The sequence below is a fragment of the Vespula pensylvanica genome, chromosome 24 (genome assembly GCF_014466175.1).
Source record: "Vespula pensylvanica isolate Volc-1 chromosome 24, ASM1446617v1, whole genome shotgun sequence".
Classification (NCBI taxonomy): domain Eukaryota; kingdom Metazoa; phylum Arthropoda; class Insecta; order Hymenoptera; family Vespidae; genus Vespula; species Vespula pensylvanica.
The window spans coordinates 775,625-800,470 of NC_057708.1; the positions used below are offsets into that span (position 1 = coordinate 775,625).

The window sequence follows — 24,846 nt, forward strand, 5'->3', positions numbered from 1 at the left end:
GGTACTGGTGGTCCACTTGGATTATCTGGACTTGGTGGACTATCCAGGAACGCGCATTCTCGCGACGGTGGACACTCGAGGCCACCTAGGCCACCTCGACCTCCCAGACCTAGGAAGAAGTCTTCCCTAGCCGCTGCCGCAGCCGCCGCGGCAGCGGCCACCAATAATCAGAAGGAACCTCCCTTCGAGGAAGACATCATCGACGGATTTGCCATCCTCGCCTTCCGCACCTACGAAGAACTCGAGGTATCAATGTTTTATCTTTCTTTTTTTTTTTTTCTTTCTATTTTTCTTTTTTTTTTTCTTTTGTTTCTGTTTGTCTGTTTGTTTGTCTGTCTGTCTGTTTGTCTGTCTGTTTGTCTGTCTCGCGTTAAGATATTAAGAAGTTATTAATTAATTTCCACGAAACAAATTCATACTCTGCAATATTACCGACGGATATCTATCTATCTATCTATCTATCGGCTACTATGGTTACGCGAATCTAAAGATTTAAAACACGTATCTCTGGTTAGACCTAACCTATAATCGTTATTTTCAAACAATGGAAATATATTTAGATATTGAATTACAAAGTGCACGAAAAGGATTATTCTATTCGTTCGATCGACGAGATTAGATTATTATTGTGAACTGATTTATCAGAGAAATGAATAGGTTTTTGTTAAATCGTACTAAACTACGAACTTCCTTCTTGAAAGAAAAAAATTATTATTATTCTTGCTAGTATTCTTCTTTTTTTTATATACACATAGACACACACACACACACACACGTGTGTGTGTGTATGAAAATTCTGTTTTTGTTTCTTCTTTTTTATATTTTATTCGCTGTCTATAAAAAATCTACATTTTTTAGAGAAGTATTCTTATAAGCGACGAAAGGTCAAGCAGTATCGAAAATTTTAGTGACTTCATTCGTTCCTTCTCGACATCAGAAGCTTCTTTTGTCTCTCTCTATCTCTCCCTTTTTTTTATCTAATCGTTAAAAGAAACTATTGCTGTCTTTCTATAGCTTTAGAATTTGAATCATCCAAACGATGATGGCGTCGAAGCAATCCAAACGCCATTGAAAAATATTTCTTGTTGTCAAAGAAAACGCGCGAGATTTGAATGTTTTATTCTAAAAACACTCAATAATTTTTCCCTCCGAGTAGTATCGATATTCGCTATAAAAAAAAAAAAAAAAAAAAAAAAAAAAGAAGTTTGCACCTGCCCAAAGTTCTTATATATACATATAATACGTACACAACGCAACGTACACAAATTCAAGAAAAAAAGAAGAACGAAAGAAAATGTTGCTACTTTTCTCATTTTCTTTCTTTCATTCTTTTTCATGATTTATTCGAAAGCGATCGAGTATCATCTTAAAAAAAAGAAAAAAAAGATAGAAAGAGACAGAAAGAAAGAAAGAAAGAAAGAAAGAAAGAAAGAGAGGACTCGGAACTGGTCGTCTCGAAATTCGATGCCGAACGTTCTTTCTCTCGTTCGAACGTAGAAGAGACGAAAAGAAGGAGAAAAGGAGAATGTGTTCAAAGTATATACACACACATATATATATATATAATGTGTGCGTGTGTGTGATGTGTGCATATATATATATATGTACATGCCGAAGCATCATCGGACTCGTATCGGCTTCTTCGTGTATTAGTACGCGACTTGGTAGAGAGAATGAGGAGGAGAAGGAAAAGGGTGGGGAGAGGAAGAGAGGGGAAGAGAGGAGAGGACCGAACGACTCGAACTCTCAGCGTCTGAGAATCAGCCGGAGAGCGACGGAGATCGATCTCCCGAGGGTCCCTTTCCTATATAAGACACCTAACGTTCTTTGCCCTCCTACGAATCGGGGCTTCTCCTCTCTCTCCTCTCCCCTCCCTTCCTCTCTCTCTCTTTCTCTCTCTCTCTCTCTCACTCTCTCCTTCTCCTTTTTTTTCTTTCTTTTTTCTTTTTTTTCTACCATCGCACAAACACCAGGTCGAGCAACCTTCTGTAAGAGATAAGGTAGACAATGTGTAAGATCGTGTATATATGATAGCTATAATAATATAACACAACACATAACACGACAGATCGAATCAATTGATATTTAGAAATCGCAACGTTTAAATAACATCCATGGAAATATATCGTAATCGTTCATTCAAACTGTGCCATAAATAGAACTTTATTCATATCTTTATATTTGTTATCTCAATAATTTGTTCTTATCTTTTTAACGAGATCCAAATTCGTATTCTTATCCTCTCTCTTTTTTTTTTCTTTCTTTCTTTTTCTTCTCTCTCTCTCTCTCTCTCTCTCTCTCTCTCTTCTCTCTTTCTTTCCTCTTCTATCTCTCTCGTTCCTTCGATTCAATCGATTTTTCTTTCTTTCTTTCTTTCTTTCTTTCTTTGAAGATATACGCAAAAATAAGATTGCGAAGACGAGTTACTCAACTAAGTTGATGGTACGAACGTTTTAAATCTCAATGACAAAGCTTGTTGGATCGATACGTTTGTTCTGATGGTAAAGAGTATCAATATGATTAATGTCTTTTTTTTTCTCTCTTGCTTTTTTTGGGTTCTTTTTTTAGATTCTTTTTTTTTTTTTTTTCAATTTTATATAATTGTACATCTGTAACATCATTTAACGCCTACACTTGAACTTTCGATAATACGAATATCGATTGAATGACCTTGTTACATAGTCGACTAATCGTTGTCGTTAAGTAAAGCTTCGATAAGTCAAACAACATTTGACTTTATATACGCACACTTTACATACACGTGTGTGTATTTTTTTTTACGATCTACCATATTTAAGTTTCCCGCCAATAAATCACACTCATACACATATGCAGGTGTGGTGTGGTATGTGTGTGTGTGTGCAAATATACGTATCAATATTTTGCATTAGTGCCTTTTTATCGTTTCTGAAAACCAATTCATGTGATAATCAGAACTGTTAATCGTTATGAAATTATACGCGTGTCGAAGAAATAAAAAAGAAAAAGAAAAAAAAGAAAGAAAGAAAGAAAGAAAGACAGAAATATATATGCGTATAATACACGAGCATCAATTTAACCAAGCAACGATTACATACCGATAAAATTTAATTAACGATATGATTATACGTAAAAAAAAAAAAAGTTTTGTGAGGTTATGTGCGTTCGTTCCGACAATTCCATTTGAAAATCTTCTATACAATAACATTTATTTAATCATATAATATCTTATTTATTTAATCATATAATATTCTACGACTCGTTTAAAAATGTTATTGTAAGAAGTTTCATTGCAAAAGTCTTCGTAGTATTTTTATATATTGAAAAAGGAAGCTGTTATAATTAATGTCTTATTAGTATGAAAATTAGTATCTTTCATGTTAGAGTATTCGTTTACATGTTAAATCGACGTGACGTCTTTACTTTGTTTTTACATTGAACATTTGTTTTTTTTTTTTTTTCCTTACTCGTAATAACCACCACGCGCGTGTTCCTCTGAACACGAGATTGTAAATCTTTTTATAAACTTGTTCCTTAGTCGCTCCTCGCTATGTCATTTGCATGATAGTAGGTGACAGGAGACTTAGAAACATAAAGGCGATTGTGCATCTCGTTTCAAGATTAAATGAACGATTAAATAAAGTTGAGAAAGATGTTTCCTAAAGTCAATATAATTTTTTTTTTTTTTTTTTTTGTAAAAGAAATATATATATATATATAATAATAATAAAATTAAATAAAAGATCGTAATCGTGAATAAATTATATAGTTCGTATAATTAACGATAAATTCTTTTTCTTTTTTATTTGTTTGCAATTTTTTATTTTTATTTTTCTTTCTTTCTTTCTTTTTCTCCTCTTTATTTTTTTCTTTCTTTTACTTAAGTCATCTTAATGACATACCATTACCATTAACCAAGATAAAAAATAAAAGGAAAAGAAAAAACGAGCGTAAATGAATATGAATCCCGTTCCTTTATTTTTTTTCTTTCTTTCTTTCTTTCTTTCTTTCTTTCTTCTTTTCTTTTTTGTCTTTTAACCTTTAAGATTTTCTTGAGATTTATAAACAAGTACGAAAGAAAGATACAAATCGTTGGATGAATGAGGTTAAGAATTTTTCTTTAAATATACAGGATATTATAGGTTAAGATTTTTGTAATATATAAAGACGTTAGGTTAGAATTCTTTAGAATGAATTGAATATTTTTATCATTTATAAAATTAAGATTTTATCTAATATAAACGATATTAGGTTAGAATTTTTCTCTCTCTTTCTTTCTTTATATATATATATGTATATATATATATATATATATATATATATATATATATATATATAATTATTAAAGAAATACGATGTCAAAAAGAAATATTCACCTAACGAATGATTTTACAATATTTTCACGTTATCGAACGACGATGTCGAGCAATTATTTCCATTGCAAATTATTCGTTAAGAAAGATAACAACAAAGTGACAACGTCGTCGCCGTCATTCGTCGTAAAAGGCAGCATTGTTCGACCAGTAATTACCGGACTCTATTTTTCGCATTATTAAACTTATTGTTATCGCGTAACCTCGCGAGAAAATGTGTTCCATACTACGTCAGTCATTTCAAAGTATCACGAATCTCCGTCACACTCATAAAAAATTATATATATATATATATTTTTAAAATTTTTTATTTGATTTTTTCTCTCCTCCATTTGGTCGCCATTTTCTTGATTCTTTTTCTCTCTTTCTTTCCTTTTATTTCTTACAATCAGTAAAAAACAGTGCGTATACATTATAAAATACATAATAAAATAAAATATAAAATCGTACGTATTGAAATTGTTACAATTTAATTGATATTCATTCGATATTGAATCGTATCTTTCATATACGTACATACGTATACATATGTGTGTCAAGTTTACTTTAAACAACGTATTACTTTATAATATTAATTAAAATTTTCTTATTGAAACCAGTTGGAATTTTTAACTTAACGAAGCACTGGAAATTATGCGAAATAAAAGGAATATCGAAAAATTCCAAAATTAGCGACGACCTGCAAACCTCGGTTACCGGACCCTTATCCTTTTCGTCTCTCGTTAACTCTGGACTAACTATCGTCCCTACCTTTTCTTTCCCTTTTGCAACGGACGACAGGACGTAATTTATCGAAGAGATTAGTGCGAGCGTGGACGGCATTGTCGTGGGTGAGAAAAAGAGAAAGAGAGAGGTAGAATGAGTAAGAGAGAGAAAGAAAGAGAGAGAGAACAAGCTACGAGTCTATTATCGGCGCTTCGTTTTTACGTTATTACATGGTATAAAGTACGCTGTCATTGTTATCATCGCGTGCTACGAAAGAGAAGAGAGAGAGAGAGAGAGAGAGAGAGAGAGAGAGAGAGAGAGAGAGAAGCTTCAAACGTGCTTTAAACCGGTCTCGCTGTTAGATACGCAGCTTCCGTACCTTTCCGGTGAACTTCTTCATGATCGATGGATCGATCGACGATCGTTCGATCTTCTTGCTTTTTTCTTTTCTTTTCTTTTTTTTAAGGATTATAGATATTACAGTGATTAACGTAAGGAGATTAGAAATTGATCGATCAAAGATTTACAATTGTTAAAGACTAAGATTATTACATCGATTAATCCTTTGTAACTCGATATTTGTTTGTATTTTGCAAAATGAAATTATTTAATATATATATATTATATATAGATATATTAATTTAATTAATTTATTTAATTAAATTATTTAATTATTTAATTTTTTATTTAATATATGTATATGTATGTGTGCGTTTAGGTATAAGTACGTGTGTGTGTAAAAATTTTAATATCATTTATATTATTTTATACTACTGTGATTAGTAATACTATATTCTCTAGTAATGTCATATTAATAGTATATAATTATATAATAATAAATATATATTCGTGTATTACGTACTAATATCATATATAAATATTATCCATCAGATCACGTATATAATTATTCTCATAGAAAAAAAGAATTTACTTTTTAGCAATAAAATGAAAAACCACTTATAAAAATTGTGCATATACTCACACACAGACACACACACACGCGCGCGCGCGCGCGCGCGCATATACCGAGATATATAATCGTACGAGTTTAAACTTAAACAAAGTTACAGAGGATTGAATATTACTTATCTATTAAAGAACAACAAAGAAAAACAACAAACAAATAAATATAAGAACAACGAAGAAAACTCGATCTTTCCTTTCTCTTCTTCAAACTACTTTATTTTTTTCTTGATTTATCATCGGATAAATCAAGACGAGAATATAAGGTGAACGGATAATAAATGAAGATGGGACCGTTGGGGTTGGGGTTTGGAGGATGAGGGGATGAAAGGTGGGGGATTAGCAAGCGAGCTCGATGAATCGCGGAGGAGGGGAGGTTTGAGGAGAGGTTAGCAAATTCTCATGGAATTTTTCTCAGGTCAATCTCGTGTTCGTTTAAGTCGAAGCTTTTCCTTTCTGAAATTCTTCGTTCCTCTTCCCTCTTTTCTCTAGCTTCTCATCCTGCTCATCCTCCATCCAAAGATAGAGAAGGATGGTGGTTGGAGGTTGGAGGTTGGAAGATGGAGGTTGGAGGATGGAGGATGGAGGATGGAGGTTGGAAGTTGGAGGATGGAGGTTGGAGGATAGTGGATGAGATGGTGAGGAGGGAGACGAATCGTTTTGTACTTTTTGTCCTATCACAACAGGAACGGCCTCCTCGGGTGATTGTCCTCTACGTAGATCCCTTCTTATCCACAGTTCTGCTTGTTCCTCTTCGTGTCCTTACATTCTTCTGGAACGCGTACACGCGCGCCACCTCTCGTTTACGTATATGCGTTCATGTATCTACATATGTATAGAAAGATAGAAAGAGGGAGGATGGAAGGGGAATGAGTGAGGGGTGGGAGGGGAGGAAGGAGAGGGAGAGGCTATATAAGAGTCCATCGTCGTCGTCTTCATCTTCGTCTTCTTCGTCGTTGATTCTTTTGTCGAGTTAAGAAAAGATCGTCGACATATGGTGAGATTATTAACTCCGTATATAAATGTCATGTTGTTTGAAAGTAATACGGAATAGGTATTACATCATTTGTTTCGTAAATTTTAGTATTTGTTTGCATCGAAGGTTATGTTTTCTTTTCTCTTGTTCTCTTTTTCTTCCCTTTCCCAAGAGATTGCGAGTTATTTTATTACTTATAGTTTTGTATGCTTGTGGTTGTATGTGTGTATGTATAATTATGGTTTGAAAATATCTTTTAGTTGTAATATAATTAATATATATATATATTATTATTATTATTATTATTATTATTATTATTATTATTATATGTAGTTATATTATAGTTATATAGTAACTAGTATACTATTACGTGCAGTAACAGTATATTGTAGTTATAACTGATATACTACTATATATAGTAATAATATAACTAGTATACTGTACGTGAAATTATAGTACACTATAGTTATAACGTAACTAATGTATTCCTATATCTAATTAAGATATATTATAGTTATGATATATCTAGTATACTATTACACGTATATAATTACACAGTATAACAAATATATATATTGAAAAAATACAAATATAAAATAATGGGATGTCTCGAGTTACGTAATTCACTTTTTTATTTCTTTATTTCTTTATTTTCTCTTTGTTTTCTCTTTCTTCTCCATAAATACGTATTCATAAAAATTTAATTACATTATATCGAGATAACTTTTCGCATTGCATGATTGATTGTATGATTTCAAATGTATGCGCGTGTTTAATATCCGTCATACACTGGTAATAGTTGTGTGTTGTGTTGTTACGTTGTGTAACACGTATCGATGTGAGTGGATATAAAAGTATCTACATATTTATTACGCTCTCATTTTCTTCGAAATATTATATCGAAACAATTCAATTTCATAACCGATTACAAATTTTCATGTTAAATCCTCTCAACTTTCATATTATTATTGTTGAAAGGTCTCACGTTAAATATTTGAATAAAATTTTCGTTCGGATACGGTTATTAAAATTTCAAGGGAGAACATAAATCTAGAACACGTATCTATCTACCTACCCCACCTAACTATATATCTACCTACCTACCTACCTACGTACATACATACGTCTGGTTTGAGCTTTCATGAAAAGATAATACTTTAAGTATACGAAGTGGGATATCGTCTCTCTCTTTCTCTCTTTCTATCTGTCTGTCTGTCTCTCTTCTGTCTTCTCTCCTTTTCTCTCTAAATTCGCTTGATCGATCTTTTTCCTAGAGTATACAGAAAGAGAGAGAGAGAGAGAGAGAGAGAGACCAGCTTTGGAAGATTGAACGACTTTCTGACGAAGCAGAGGAAGCAAATCTACGTGTATACCACATATACACACACATGTATGTGTATATATATATATATATATTGAGGCAAATATACTTATACACAGATATATATTTCTATCGGATTCGAATTTCATTCTCCTCGTTCCTTTTCGAAGCACTCGTTTATACGACCCTGCGTTGTTGTTGATCTATAAAGAAATAAATCTGAGACAAAGATAAGATATTAGTTACGCGATTTCCTTCTTCCATGATCGTTCGACTGTATTTGAAAAATACACGATTGAAACTCTTCGATATTATCCTCTTGGAAAAATACTTGGATTTATCGGAAGGATCTTTCTTTCTCTCTTTCTCTCATGCGTTAACAAAAAAGAAAAGAAAAGAGAGAGAGAGAGAGAGAGAGAGAGAGAGAGAGAGAGAGAGAGAGAGAGAGAGAGAGAGAGAGAGAAGAAAATAGTCAATTCTATATATCCCTATGAAATATTATGATGGATAAGTTCCAAGTAATACACTTTTCTTTCGTATTGATTTTAATCAGATATCCCGATAAAATCCTTTTCATGTAATATACCAAAGTTTTACATCCAGACGATTTATGGATAATTGCCAGTATACAAGATTTTTCGCTAGTTCATTGTAATTGACATAACACATTCCCACTCTACACCTACACACAAACATACACACACACACACACACACACACACATATATATATATATATATAAAATTTGTAGGAAAATAACAAAGGCCAAAAATTTCTTGGCACTCGGAATAGCTTATCCAAGCAGTTTCAATGCTATTCGTATTATATCGTATCGTATCAATGCTTCTATGTATAAACACAGATACATACATACATGTATACGTGTATACGTATTTATTATTGGATGAGAAAAGTCTACGTATAGTATAAGAAGAAGAAGGAGAAGAAGAAGGGGTGGTAGGGAGAAACCATTCCCTTCAAGTACCTACCACCACACAAGCCCTTAAACAGAATCAGAATAAGTGAAAAAGAGCGTGCACTCATCGTCCGGAAATGGCTCGATCGTATTCTCAAGTGTTATTGTAGGAAAATGAGCTTCGTGTCTGCCTGTCGCGTTACGCTCGTGTATATAATACAATATGTATCACTCGTCGATATCTCTGAGATAAAGTTCTCAATCTTTCACTCACTCACTCACACATACTTTCTCTCTCTGTCTCTGTCTCTCTTTCTCTTTTATATACAGCCTCACACAATCTCCCTGTATTCTTGGTATTCGATAATTGTTAACGGTCAGATTGTGAATCAATAGTGTGAGGTCAGTGTCACGTCGAACGATAAATTAACAGCTCCGGTGATTGCGTAAAGAACCAAGTTGGAACGATACCGTTGTATGATCATTCTGTCACGCCAACGCGCGAAATCGTTGATTCTATTTTAAATACTTTGAAATTAGTTATATCGTGTAATCAAAAGCCAAACCTCCTCCCACGTACGTCGAAAGAAAGGTCTATGTTCTCTGTTAGGGATTTGAAAATTAACCGGAAATTTAGAACGAGTTTATTTTCCTTCGTCGTCTTCTCCTCCTCCTTCTTCTTTATTTTTTTTTTATTTTATTTTTTTCTTTTTTCTTTTTTTTTTTTTTTTAACTTCGCTCGCATATTTTTCTCTTCGTGCCAGATTTTATTTTTCAAGGTTCTTCTTTATGACGTACCTGACCTGCGCACAAAACAGTGATTATTTTTTCGCGGAAATTATAGTTATTGACCGAGAGGATAGAAATAATGATGAAATAGGATTAGAAAGAATGGGAATGGGGATGATCGAGGGAGGGTGAAATTAGAAGAACATTCAAGGGTGAGGGGTAAGTAGATAGTAGTACAAGCTGCAGTAAACATTTGAAATTCGTTACGGATAAAAATAATGATCCTGCTACGCTTATTTTCAAATCATCTCAATTATATGTATATACGTACATATACCGGTAGATACATTCGCTTCAGAAATCTACGTAAAGATGGCTAACGTCGAAAACACGTTACATTGCCAAAGCGTAGAGAAAATTACACGGCTTCGCCCTATGTAAATCGTCTCTCGAAAGATTTTCACCTCTGAAAATAAGTCCCCTTCTCTGACTCGTAGAGAGACCACTTTTATCGCTGTATTTACACCACAGTAAATATTTTTACTGCCACCGGTTTATTTCAACCTCGTTCCTCTCAACACCAACCACCACCACTATCACCACCATCGCTAACACTATTACTACTACTACACTACTACTACTATTACTATTACTACTATTACTACTACTACTACTACTACTACTACTCACCCCCGACCCTGGTCAACCATCTTTTTCTTTTTCTCTCTCTCTCTCTTTCGTTTTATACTCTTGGTCTGCAGCAGACATCCTCCTTATTTTTCGTTTTATCTTTCCTTTCCTCTCTTCTTCCGTTTTTCTTTTTGTCTTTACCAGGGTAAATGCTTTATAGCCCCTTTAAAACGACGAACGAAGCAAGCAAGCAAAACTCCCTCTTTCTCTCTCTGTGCTCGTTACTAGCTTGTTGCTAATTCAACTCTTTGTAACTACAATTTTTCTTTTTCTTTTTTTTCTTCTTCTTTTTTTTTTTTTTTTTTTACATCGCATTAAGTGTTCACGAATCCTTGCCAAGTATTTACCTTGTATCACATGTCATATTATTTTTAAATCACGAGAAAGAAAAAAATCGGAAGAAGGAAATGCGAAAGGGATGTAAAAGGAAGAATTTCCGATGTCGACGATATTTTTTTTTTTTTTTTTTTTTTAATCGTCCGCCATTATCTATCTTTCTCTGTTCGTTCGTTAAAAGAAGACAGAAGAATGGGAATGGGTGAGAGGGTTGAAATGATTTTGTGAGTAGAAAATGAGAGAAAAATGCAAAGGGAAAAAAAAAAGGAAAATGGCGCTGGCGTTCATAATTTTGAATATAAACAATGCTGTCATGATAGGTGTTTACTTTTGGATAATTTTTGGACTAAAGCCAGCATGTCGTTTCATGCTCGCCACGTCAATTTGGCACTGGCAAGAGGCCGAAATTTTCGTCAAACAGATGGTCGTTGTACCGACGTCGTTGGCTGTTATTGTCCTGAGTACAGAACTCGAACGAGAACGAAGAATTTTTCTCTCTTTCTTTTTCTCTCTCTCTCTCTCTCTCTTTGTCCCTCAAGAGAGAAAGAGAGTATATATGTTCGAGAGACAGTAGTATGAGAAAAAGACAATGATACATTTCTGTCAAATTTAAAGCCAGTAGTCAGTCCCTATCGTCCGTTTGCATGAGACATTTATTTTATTTCCGTTCTACGTATCTATACACATACACACACACACACACACACGCGCGCGCGCGCGCGCGTACGTATATACATACATACATACACGTACGTATATACATACATACATACGTACGTACACGTATATACGTTTGTGTATGTGTACATAAATTCTTTCGTCGTTCTAACAAAATATTCACCGAACCGCGTTAAATTTACCACGTGGGGCTAATGCATGTCTACTTCTTTTATGATGTCCCTCCTAACCCCCCTCCCCCCTTACTCGAGTTTGCGTTATTTTCCTCAATGAAATTGCGTGCGATGATAATTCAACGAACGTTCATATTTTTCTTATTCTCTTTCAATTTTCACAATAACATTGTTTTATCATTATTATTATCGTTGTTGTTGTTGTTATTGGTGTTGTTTCATTTCGCTTATATTTATTATATGACTTAAATATATTCATACGTTAACAGCGCATGAATATGATCAACGACCAATGATAACATTGATACGTCAAAGAACAATATATCTCATTGACCCAATGACGTATTAATACGCCAAGCGAGAACTATATGAGGCCGACCAATGACATGTTAATACGTCATACGGTATTTAACTACGTTCTCCATTTTGAAATTTTATGAATTCAAGGGAATTGCAATAATTTATGGTTTTTTTTACTAAAGATTTTTTTTTTTTTTTTTTGGTTATAACAGTAGCTTTTTTTTTTACGTGATCTCTTTTTTGTACGAATCGATGAAACGAATAATAATGTTCAGTTTTGAAATCGTATAAATTTTCATTTTTAATATTTTAATATTTGTTATTGACTTTTTTTTTTTACTAAAGACCTCTTTCCGACCATTCGCAATAGCTCGTTTTTAAAATAAAATTGATTCGTTCCTTCAAAAATTGCCTAAATTTAAATACATCGGATTGGGATATATCCTTCGACTATAGCGTTAATTATTTCATAAACGAACCAAAGAAATCGATCGATTTTTTTTTTCTCAATAGTTGGACCCACTACTTTCCTCAAGAATGATTAACAACGATAGTTGAAAAATATCGTATCCGAATTTAATTTGGATATATCATTGACTAACGTAGTCCATTTTAACGAACCAATGAGATCGATTTTTTGTGTTCTTTCTTTTTTCGAGTGCAATAATTGGTAGCATTACTTTCGTCAAAAGCCATTTACTACGATAAATTATCGAGGATCGTGTTCGAGCCGTACGGACATTTGCTTTACATACATAACGCGATGACATAACGCGCGTATATTAAGACACGCGGAACGATTTGTCGCGAGCGTCAACATGTCGCGCAAGAGGAGGAACGAGCGAACGAATGAACGAACGGACGAATGGACGGACGAACGGACGAACGAACGAACGAACGAACGGACGGACGGATGAACGAAGGAACGAAGGAACGTACGAACGAACGAACGAACGAACGAACGAGTAAGCGAGCGAACACGAGCGAACGCCCGATGATTAGAAGTCCGGATCGTGTCAACGCGAAACGAGTAGTTGGCAGGAAATGTGGCAACAGTGTACGGACGAGTTTAGTAGCCGGCTAGCCGAAGCACGGAGCGCCGGCAGCCCGGTGGAACGTCCGCGTGTTGTACGAGGACGACCTTCCTTCACCCGTACCATATCGAGAGGAACTTTGCGCCTTCGAGTACATACGGGCAGCAAATATTCATCTTTTTCTACTTCTTACAAAAAGTCGGTACTTTTTAAATTATTTCTTTTCTCGATATTATTATTATTATTATTATTATTATTATTATTATTATTATTATTATCGATGTCGTAATTGTTGTTATTATTGTTATTATTGTTTTTTTTTCTTTTTTTTTTTTTCATTCCAAATGCGACGGACGATCTTTCTGTACGCCATTTATTTCTTTCTATCTAAAGAATAAGCAGCAATGTTTGAATGAATATTAATAGATTTTGTGAGAAGCAATCTTTTTTTTCTTTCTTTTTTTTTTCTATATGTTACTTGTTTTTTCTGTTTAGAGAACAGAAAGAAAAAGAGTGTTTGAATGAATAGGATCTAATATGTTTTGTGATAAGCGTTATTTTTTTTTTTTCTTTTACATATTACTTGATTCTTTATAATCTAGAAAACAGAAAAAAAGAGCATTGGTATTTAGATGAACTAGATCTGTGGTAGTATATTGTATGATAAACTATTTTTTTTTATCCCCTCTACATGCTACTCGTTTCTTTCTAATCTAAAAAACAAAAAATGATATTTAGATCAACAGGATCTAGTGTGTATTTAAGATAAGCATTTTTGAAATTTACATGCTACTTGTTCCTTTCTATTTCAAAATAGAAAAAGAAAAAAAAATTCGATGAATACAGGATCTACTAATACAAGCATTATGATCAACGTATATACATACATACATACACACACATACATATGTATATATTTTTTATATATTTCTATTGGCCAGGATATATCAATTAAATTTTCTCTCCCTCTCTCCCCCTCGAAATAAACAACAAATCCAAATATCTTTTACGTGTTCTCTCGTATCGATAAAAAAATATCTTCCAACTTGAACAAGAATAAAGAGGACGACGTGATTGTGCAAAGTCGGAACGAAATGAAACTTACAATTATAAAATAATAAATGAATTCGCAAATATTCGCGCTCATCCATTTGTGGAATTGGGAAGAGGAGAAGAAGAAGGAGAAAGAGAGGGTTAATAAATATACTGACAAAGTTGCATTACCAAATAACAAGAAGAAAGCTAAATCCTAAAGAGGATACTCGCGATAAGAGTGCGATGCGAGGTAAACCAACCAGTTTCCTTCAGTCGACGAGAGGACGATCGTAGAAGGAAGGCAAGAAAGAAACGAAAGAAATGAACGGCCGAACGAACGGACGAACGAACGAACGGACGAACGAAAGAGCGAGCGAGCGAGCGAGCGAGCAAAAGAGAAAGAAAGAAAGAGAAGGAGAATAAGGGAGAGTCGAGCAGCAACTACTACGACGGACGCACTCGACGAGTACTTTTTTCCTAGAGGGGAACCTTCGCGGAGCGGAGGTTTATTCAATTAATTCGCGTCTCGCAACCGGAGCGCGTTATTCGAGCGCGCGGAACACGTCCTAGGGGGTTTCGCTTCGCGGTTGGCACACGTGCGCAGGTGGAGGAGCGTGGCTTTCGCGAGCGGTGCTGCTGCTGCTGGCTGCTGCTGCTGCTGCTGCTGCTGGCTGCTTTTTTACGCCAACGGAGATCCTAGTGCTTTTTTCCCCTCTTTGCTTCGGTATACGCCCGTAATACGAGGAGATAGAGATAGGGAGAGAGAAAGAGCGAGAGAGTTAGATATAGAGGGAGAGGGGGGAAGGGGAGGTGGGAGGGAGGGAGGGAGGGAGGGGGAAGAGGGTAGAAAGAAGGAGGAAGAAGAGAAGTAGGAGCCGAGTAAAGGAAAAACGTGGGGAGGGGGTACGTTGAAAGGAAGCGGTGGGAGGGAGAGAAAGTAAAAAAGGAGAGAAAGAGAAAGACGGAAAAAAAGATAACGCATTTTGCGGCGTGCGAATGTACGAGAAACGGAAAGAGAGAGAGAGAGAGAGAGGGAGAGAGAGAGAGAGAGAGAGAGAAGGAGTGATAAAATGAGGGATAGACGTAAGTAAGCTGCTAGAGGAAGAAGATAAAAGTGGTAGGACGCGAAGTGAACGCGTCCGCGCGTATAAGAGAGCGAGAAAGAGAAAGAAAGAGATAGAAAGAAAGAAAGAAATCGAGCTTCGACGAGACTCCTTCTTCCAGCTGGCCTGGCACAGCGAAGGAGTCGCGTCGCGCGGTTGCTCGTTCGGTCAATGTCTTCTCTTTCTTCCTTCCTTGCTCGGTCTTTCTCTCGTCGTTCCTCTTTCCCTCTCCTAAAGTCCCTCCAAGCAACCCTCCCTCCCTCCTTGTTTCTCATCCTCCCCACTATGAGTACTCCCGTGCTGCATCGCGCACACGAGACTCTGGTGCTGCGAATCCCTCTGTCATCGTCGCGAACGCGCCCGCCACCCGCCACCCGCCACCGCCACCGCCATTGCCACCACCGCCGCCACCACCACCGCCACTGCCACCGCCACCGCCACCGCCACCGCCTCCCGCCGATCTCTCCCGAGCAACAACGCTGCATCATATCCTGTCGTTACCCTGTCGTGCCGTGTCGCGCTGTGTCGTACCTTATCGTGCCTTGTCGTCTTCGTCTTCGTTGCCGTCATCGTCATCGTCACCGTCATCGTCATCGTCATTGTCATCGTATCGCACAACTGGACTCGACTGTTGTCGTCGTTACATGAAATCGTAAGAAAGGAAATAACATAACGATGTGTCGTCGTTCGATGTTATTATTACTATTACAAGTTTCCATTGATTCGTCGTATTCTTCGTATTCATATTCATATTCGTATTCGTCTCTTCGTCATCGTCGACGTCGACGTCGTCGTTCGCAGTTCGTTCGTTAAAAAATTCCCTTTCTCCACGTCGCTTTCATCCTCTTCTTCTTCTTCTTCTCCTACTACCAGCCGTGTTATTCCAGGGGGCAGAAGACACGACGACGACGGTGGTGGTGTGTAGTGGTGGAGGTGACGGTGATGGTGCTGGTACTGTTGATGGTAGTGGTGGTAGCGGGGTAGTGATGGTGTGGCGGTGGTGGTGGTGGTGGTGTAGTAGTAGTAGTAGTGTAGTAGTAGTAGTAGTAGTAGACGTACTCTCCGCGGTAGTAGAGAGCGCCACTCGCGAACGAACGAACGAACGAACGAACGAACGAACGAACGAACGAACGAAAGAGCGAGCGAACGAGCGTACGAGCGTGCGTGGCATTGGACATACTTCACGATTTAAAGCGCCCGTCGGAAAAGGCGTTCTCCTCCGCCGCGCGAGAGATTCACCGCTACCCCTTCCCCACTAATCCCTTTCCCTTTCCCCCACTACTCTACTCTTCCCCCTCCCCTCCCCACGCTGTCGTTCTTCTGACGTGCGCGCGCGACACGGCGTGAAAGTTCTGTGGCCGCCGTCGCTGCCGCCGTCGCCGTCGTTACCGCCGTCGCCGCCACCGCCACCGCCACCGTCGCCGTCGCCGTCGCCGCCGCCGCCGCCGCCGCCGCCGTCACCGTCACCACCACCGCCGTCGTCACCGTCACCGTCACCGTCACCGTCACCGTCACCACCGTCACCACCACCGCCGCCGCCGCCGCCGCCGCCAGGACAAGGAGATAATCTTCGGAGATACCCGAACATGGTGATCGCAGTGCACGAACGCACCAACCGTGTCTATATAGTGAAATTCCGACGCGTGGTAGGAACTCCTTATTCTTTCTCTTAGAAACAAAAAGAGAAAGAGAGAAAGAGAGAGAGGTACAACACACACAGGTCGCCTTCTTCTCCTCCGCCTCTTTTCGATCGGTCAGGAGAGATACGTTTTTAGGTGACGTTCGCGCGAGAATTATCGCAATGGCATTGCACGGGAACACGATGTGGTAGCAGCTATACGTTACTTTTTCTATCTTTTTCTTTTTCTTTTTCTTTTTCTTTTTCTTTTTTTTTATATTATTATTATTATTATTTCTTTTTTATTTTTCTTTTTATTTTTTATTTTTTTTTATTTTTATTTTTTTTGTAAAGGAACAAGAGAGGGAAGAAAGATAAACGGGGAAAAAAGAGGGAAAAGAAAGAAAAAGAAAATTAACCAATCAAGATCTTGCACGCATGCACTTATTCGCACACACGCGTACGTTATATATGTTGTGTGTATATATATATATATATATATATATATGTATGTATGTATACACACGTACTCAAGCGTACGTATCACAGAGAGGAATTTTATTCCAAGCTAAACGCTGTTTCTCTACTTTGTAAAAAGCACGAATGACAACTTGATTCTCGATGCGAATGACATCTCACCAATCTGCCAAACGTTTCTTCGAGGGGGGAAATTTTTGTTCTTTTCTTTATCCATTTTACTATAGCTAGGCTCTCTCTCTCTCCGTCGTGTCCTATACTCTCGCGCGCTTCATTCGCTGGATGCGCGCGCGCGTCGCGCCAATACGTGTAAGGAAAATAGGCGCGAAACATGAAAACGAATTATGTATTGCGTTGTTTGAGCTGCCTAATTGACGAGGAAGCGAGGGGTAAGAGGAAGGATATATTCTTCGTTTAATTTTTCTTTTTCGTTCCGAATGTTAATCCATTTTGTACGATTCGTGAACGACCGAACAAAAATCGACGTTTTCTTCGTTAGGATTTCTTCGTGTGTTGGTGGAATAGTTCATTGGACGATATTTAAAATAATTGTCTATATATGTGTGTATGTATATGTATGTGTATATGTGTGGTATATATATGTATATATTATAATTATGTGATTATTTATTAAAAATTCTGTTTATTTTTCTGTTTTTCTATTTTTTCTTTTTTCTTTTTTCCAGAGTGCAATAAAGCTAGCTGGTAAAAATAATGTAAAGAAGCTGCATACGTTGCTGTCAATAGTGGATGAAAAACCAAAGCTGGATACTGGACAAAACAATAGGCACAACGAGCACCATATCAAAAACCATTTCAAGCACAACCACTATACGCATAATTCCATATTGACACCGTCGACGCTCAATCAGGTATACTAAACAGCATTTAATATTACGTTATTGATTGGTTTAGATTAATTGAAAGTCAGGTTTATTTTGTTTATTTTTTATAATTTTGTGAGATTATTATTGTTAAGATTGTTATTATTTCACAGGGTCTAGATGCAGGTACAAGCGACGATAGTGGTAGAGCGTCTGAACAATTGCATGGCCCTGGTATACCTAGGGATTGCCAGGACGCAGACAGTTCCAGGGACCATCTCAGCGATGTAAGTTTCTTCTTTTAATCGTTGTCATATAGGTATATATAAATATATAAAAATGTTATTTACAAACATACGTATTTATCTTACAGGCTAGCAGTCATTGCAGTTCGGGTAAAGGTTATATCGTAAGTATTTTTTACATTTATTATCATTTGATAATATATAATTATCAATCGTTTGATACAATAATTGATTGACCAACTTAAGTTAAAATAATAATAATAATAATAATAATAAAACATATATTAATTATTCTTTTTCATTCTAGTGTGATAGTGAAGGAGAAGACGATAAGGTATTTAAAGTTAATTTATAATAATTCTTTCCTTTTTTTTTTTTAATTTCATTCATTCAATCGTATTTACATGTATCTGTTTCTTACAGGGCTCGGATGCAGAGTCGATACTCTTTGAATCTTCTACCCCACCACCCCTTGCACGTAAATGTAAGTATCTACAGCTTTGACTTATCGATCCTTTCAGCTCTTTAAACTTTGCGATAAAGTTCATTACAAGTAATTTGAATCAATGATTTGGAATCAATGAATTGTAAATATTCAATTGAAAAAATATGTCTATATGCGCAAAGTATGAATGATGAAATAAGCAAATAATATTATTATATATATATGTACATATGCGTACACATACTGTGTGTATGCATATGCGTGTCTACTATATACGAGTAAAATGAGATTATTATTTGTAGACGAGCTGCCATCTTCTTCGCCGCACGTGTTGCCTCCAGCGAACGGAGCAGGAGGGTCTCCTCCGGACACGGGCGGACAAATTTCAAATCCTGCAACGGATGCACCGGCGCCTATACCACCTCCAGTGCCAGCATCTGCACCAGTTCCAACCGCACCGAGTCCTCCTAGCCCAACATTACCCCCACACATATCCCAACCACCGGTAAATAGAAAAACATATCAATTGATTATATTAAAATTCCATTAGAACATATTATTTAGTATAAACGACACATTTCAGATGACTAGTCCATTGGCAGCCAATCCTCGTGCAATAGCTCCGCAACAACGACCAGCTTCGCCTGCTCTGCCACCACCTTCCTTATCCCAGCAACCTCATACTACGATACCTGCATTGCATCCACCTAATGTGCCCCTCGTTTCATCGAGCCATACTACTAGTCCGGCGGTAGCTAATTTAGGTGTTGCTCCAGCGGCACCATCAAACGGTGCTGCTACTACGAGCTATCCACCACCAATACCCATGGCCGCCTATCCTCAAACACAACCGTCGTATCCACCGCTTTATACGCCGTACACAGCTCTAAATCATAGTCCGTATCTCCCACCTGCGGTACCGTCTCCTTCCCATTCCGCTTCTTCGCGTACAGACGTGGTAAGTCGTACATCTATCTCTCTTTCTATTAATATTTTAGAGTTCGACAATCTTTAGAGAATATTTATAATTACAAAGAATAACGTCTGATGATAAAATACGATTCACTAATATTCCTTACGTATGATATTTTTCAGAGAGGAAGTAGAGCCTCCCCTTGTACTAACATAAGTAAGCAGACTATAGGAAATAACATCACAAGTCATAATAATACTCCTCTTAGCGCGGCTACTACAACATGCGTGTCCACCATAACTAATACAGTTACCACGGCGAATACCATTGCTCACAGAGATATGGTGGCCTGTAGTTTGTCTGGAAGAAATAATAATAATAATTCTCCGCGTGGACATAGTCCTAGTCGAGAGAGAGACAGTTATAGGTATGATAATATATTCGTCCTACCTATCTATTACGTTAATCATTAAATATTAAAGGTTGGATTTGTAACATCTCGAGGAAATTTAATGTAATAATAGTAATGTTTGTTACAGTAGCAACGTGAGTAGCCTAAGTAGAGGCAGCATCACACCTGTAAGTGTGCCAAACACGTCTTCACCAGCTAATTCTAGTCTACCTGCTTACACCAAACCACAGGGATGGATTGGGTGAGAGGAGTTTAACTCGAAATTTCGAAATTATGTAAATTCATAGGATACCGATGATGACAATGTTTTCTTTTCTTTGTTCTTTTTTTATAACCTGTAGTAGCAGCACAACCTCGCAGCTCTCTCCAGCAACGGCAACGTCAGTACCAAGGCCAACTCCTCCACCTGTACCACCACTCGGAATACATACGTTTCCACCGCCGATGTTTGCAGCTCCGTTACCACCGCCTGTCTCTAGTTCCAGTCCGCATACTTCACTTCCTTCACTTCCTCCACCTACGACCAACCCCAATCCGTTTTCAGCAGAATCACTTTTTCAAACAAGTAAGTTTATAACGCGATCTCTTTTCCTTTTCCACTTATTGAAGTAAAAGATTCGTCGATCGTGAGAATCAAAAGAGTATGCTAACCAAAACAAGGGGTGACTCATGTCGCAGGTCAGGCAGACCTGTTAAGGAGAGAGCTGGACAATAGATTTTTGGCCTCTCAAGATAGAAACGTCAGTGTAGGAGTTGGGAATTTGGGTCCACCGCCGTATCTTAGAACGGAAATGCATCATCATCAGCATCAGCATACGCACGTGCATCAACATACGACACCGTTGCTTCCACCGGCAGCGGCTACGACGTTATTTCCACCACCGATTGTAAGTTCTTAATGCGATAGAAGAATTTGTTAAAATTTCGGAAAGCAACTTTGACACTATTTCGGATGCCTTGACATGGAAAGAATTTCTTAGTTTTGTATTTCGCACACACACACACACACACACACACACACACACACACACTAGTAGACTTGTATCACTTGTAAGCGTTCTAATTTCCTTTAATAGTTCAAAGATATACCAAAACTTGGCGGAGTGGAGTCTCCCTTTTTTCGAGGTAATTTAAACTTGTCTGGATATTCCGGATTCAACACGGGAATACTTCATCCTGGGATTGGTCCTCCTTCGACACCTTTCGTACCTCCCAATCATTTAACATCATTTGCACCAAAGGTAAAAAAGGCATGTGCTAAAATATCGAGGCCAAAGATTTGTATGAACGATATATAAAATATATATATTATATGTATATACATATATATTTATATATATCGTATCCCGATCCTTTGAATATTTTGCTTATAAAATTTCAATTACTTCTTGTAGAAGAGCGGAAAATGGAATGCAATGCATGTACGCATCGCATGGGAAATTTATCATTATCAACAAAAGCAACAAGCAGAAGCGAAAGCTGGAAGTGTTGTTAACACGAAAACTGAATTGCTAAGACCCCCAAGCCATCTATATCCAGGAGGACCCGCAAGTGGTTTGGGAATAACCGCTCCTCCTATGGCACCTCCATTCCCAACTAATATGCCACCTGCGCATCCTGCACCACCTCCACCTCATCCCGTTGGCTTCCTATCCACGCCAACTTCTCATTTAGGTACGTGCCTAATTCATAGAAACAGAAATAAATAATGAATTCGTTGCATCGCGTGAAAGTAACGACGATATCGTTAATTATAATTATAAAACTAATTACTCTTGTTATTATGTAATAGGAACTGGAATGTCACCGTTCGGAAGATATCCTTCGACGTTTGGAACGCCAAATCCAAACTTTCCAGGTCTGTCGAGTTTTCCTCCGGCGAGAGAAATGCCACCTTTAAGTGGCCTGAGTTCTGTACATGATCCATGGAGAGGGTAAGTTGAAAAAAAGAGGAAAGAATTAACGACGATAATAAGAAGAAGAACGATGGTCCTAACGATCTCCCAACTTGGAGAACAATTAATCAATCTCACAAGACGAACGATGGGTTTCCTTCTTTTTAGATTGCAACGCGCATCCACTGGCTTTCCACCTACCACAGTGTCATGGGGGTTGAAACCAGAGCCACCAACGATCGACAGACGAGCTGAACTCGAAGAACGTGAACGTGAACGCGAACGCGAACGAGAACGTGAGAGAGAACGTGAACGTGAACGTGAACGTGAACGCGTTCGACGCGAGAGGGAACGAGAAAGGGAGGAACAACGAGAGAGAGAAAGACGTGAACGCGAAAAGGAAGAGAAGAGAAAGCAGCAGGAAGCTGCCGAACGTGAAAGAGAAAGACGAGATAAGGAACGTCGTGAGATGGAGAGGCGCGAGATGGAAAGAGAAAGATTGCTCCATCAAAATCGACAACACGTGCTGGTAGGAAGAGAACGTTCGCCGTTGAGAAACGGTTCGGCACCGTTAGATGCTGGAGAAGTTCGAGTCAAGGAAGAACCACGTAGCAAAGACGACGAAGTAGTGATGCTTCCAAGGCCATCAGGTCCTGGTCCAGGTGGTACATCGGGTACAGGTCCTGGATCAAATCCATTGTCTGATCCAAGATATCATCACCCACATCCGCACGCTTATCTAACGAGGCATCCGCACAGTATGCCTGCACCACATTCTATGCCACGAAGTATGCTTCCAGGCTTAGGTGCACATCCGATGCAACATTTTCCACCACCGTCTGCGCCTACAGGTCAACCAGGAGGTCCTTGGCCAGCGGATCCCTTTAGAGACTACAGATACGATCCTCTTCAACAATTGCGATATAATCCTCTAATGGCTGCTGCCGCCTTCAGAGCAGAGGAAGAAGAACGAGCAAAACTTTATGCAGGATATCCACCAGCCCCGGTTAATACACTTAGAGGCAAAGATCCTAGTCCTGGACCATTAAGCAATTTACATATACACCATAGGGCTGGTCCTGGCCCAGGTGTACCGGCAAGACAACTCGAGCCTGCATTAATGCACGCAGACATTCACAAAAAAGAGGACGCGTCGCAATCCCGATGATACATCCTCCCAACGTCCTCAGCTTCTGCAAGTGAACGCACCGATGGCTCCACGTTTTGAACAATTCGAGTTACAGACACTCTCTTTCTCTCTCCTTTTACTATACATCATCGGTGCTGATATTTTGCTAATGGAGAAGAGGCGCGTTTATTATTTAATGTGGGAAAAGAATGGAAAAAAATTGTATATAGATTATGTAATTTATAGTTATCAAAGAGAGTACGAGAGAACGTGTGAGTAGAATATTATTGACTTGAGATATAAGGACCGTACGATTAAATACGGTGCTGCTTTTTTTTTGCCCGTGTCATCGTCGAAGAGAGAAGATCGATCGCCACGGCTGCTGCTGCGCTCCATGGTGGTAGCTGAATATGGCGAAGGATTTTTCGCATCGATTCATTTCGATCAAGCGACACGTTATGATGATGATGGGGATCCATGCTAAAACTGAAGAGAGAAAAAAAAAACAAGTAAAAAATTATGTGATTTCAGCGATTTTGGGAAATCTGACTGTCTATAGCGATATCAATTTTAATTTTAATTTTTAATTATTATTATTATTATTATTATTATTATTAATTATTATTATTATTAATTATTATTATTATTATTAATTATTATTATTAATTATTATTATTATTATAACAACAATTATGCGTACCGTTTAAAAGAAAAAAAAAAAAAAAACAAAAAACAGCAGAAAAGTATCGTGTGTAATATTAATAGTTATTGTAGAAAAATATGAAGCGATGCTACGTTTAAAAGAGAAAAAAAAAAAAAAGAAACAAATAAGAAGGAAAAAAAAATAATGAAATACGAGGGGAAAAATCCCGAGTGTTAGGTGAAAAGAATTTAAGCGCAGATCTCTCTACCATTAACTCTCAAAAAGTTATTTAATTAATTAATTAATTATTTATTTATTGCGACTTATAAGCGAACTCTTGAATCTCCTCTACTACACTGATGTGCAAATACGATCGGTCAACTCTATTTGCCTCCCTTTTTAATTAATTTAATATCGATGTAATATAAATGATTATACATAAATTTTACTTTTTTGATAGAGCTTAATTTGTACATTTTAGAGACGACGGAATAGAAAGTGGAAAAAAGGGCAGACGAAAAGTATCTTTGGCTTTTTATAAATATCACGAGCTTGCTTCTTACTTCTTTTTCTTTTTCTTTTTTTTTTTTTTTTATTTTTATTTTTCCCTTTCAAATTCTATTCAAGATACATACATATATATATATATATATTTTTTTTTTCTTTTTATTACTATTTTCGTCGACCGCGCTTACCAATTATTAGCACGTATTCTCCCACGTTTTTTCTTTTTCTCTTTTTTTTTTTTATCTCCTGTGATATGAAGAAGAACTCGTTAAAACTATAACAATATATGTTCCATGTGTATTTTTTAATCGATACGACCAAAATATAAATCCAATGAATTCTTCAGACAAAAAAGTAAAGTAAAGAAAAAAAAAAAAAAATTCAGAAGAAAATCGTGTTACCACTCTTCACAAATGCAACAATAACA

General features: G+C 37.2%; 1 protein-coding gene across 6 annotated transcripts in view; it reads left to right on the forward strand.

The window, feature by feature from the left end:
• Positions 1 to 23,856, forward strand: part of LOC122637177 (autism susceptibility gene 2 protein-like) — a 26,261-nt gene extending 2,405 nt beyond the window's left edge. For 2 of the 6 annotated variants that reach the window (XM_043829156.1, XM_043829154.1), the window contains 16 exons: positions 1 to 246; positions 18,093 to 18,278; positions 18,404 to 18,517; positions 18,604 to 18,639; positions 18,783 to 18,809; positions 18,899 to 18,959; positions 19,223 to 19,425; positions 19,504 to 19,878; positions 20,016 to 20,260; positions 20,373 to 20,486; positions 20,587 to 20,810; positions 20,906 to 21,132; positions 21,322 to 21,495; positions 21,640 to 21,919; positions 22,038 to 22,179; positions 22,309 to 23,856. The exon at positions 1 to 246 is cut by the window's left edge. In XM_043829156.1, coding sequence (XP_043685091.1) covers positions 1 to 246; positions 18,093 to 18,278; positions 18,404 to 18,517; positions 18,604 to 18,639; positions 18,783 to 18,809; positions 18,899 to 18,959; positions 19,223 to 19,425; positions 19,504 to 19,878; positions 20,016 to 20,260; positions 20,373 to 20,486; positions 20,587 to 20,810; positions 20,906 to 21,132; positions 21,322 to 21,495; positions 21,640 to 21,919; positions 22,038 to 22,179; positions 22,309 to 23,308 — 3,654 coding nt within the window. In that variant the 3' untranslated portion in view covers positions 23,309 to 23,856. Of the gene's footprint in view, positions 247 to 16,854; positions 16,958 to 18,092; positions 18,279 to 18,403; positions 18,518 to 18,603; positions 18,640 to 18,782; positions 18,810 to 18,898; positions 18,960 to 19,222; positions 19,426 to 19,503; positions 19,879 to 20,015; positions 20,261 to 20,372; positions 20,487 to 20,586; positions 20,811 to 20,905; positions 21,133 to 21,321; positions 21,496 to 21,639; positions 21,920 to 22,037; positions 22,180 to 22,308 lie in introns of those variants that run through there. The other 4 variants (XM_043829159.1, XM_043829157.1, XM_043829158.1 and 1 more) reach the window with 4 other exon arrangements.
• Positions 23,857 to 24,846: the final 990 nt, after the last annotated feature.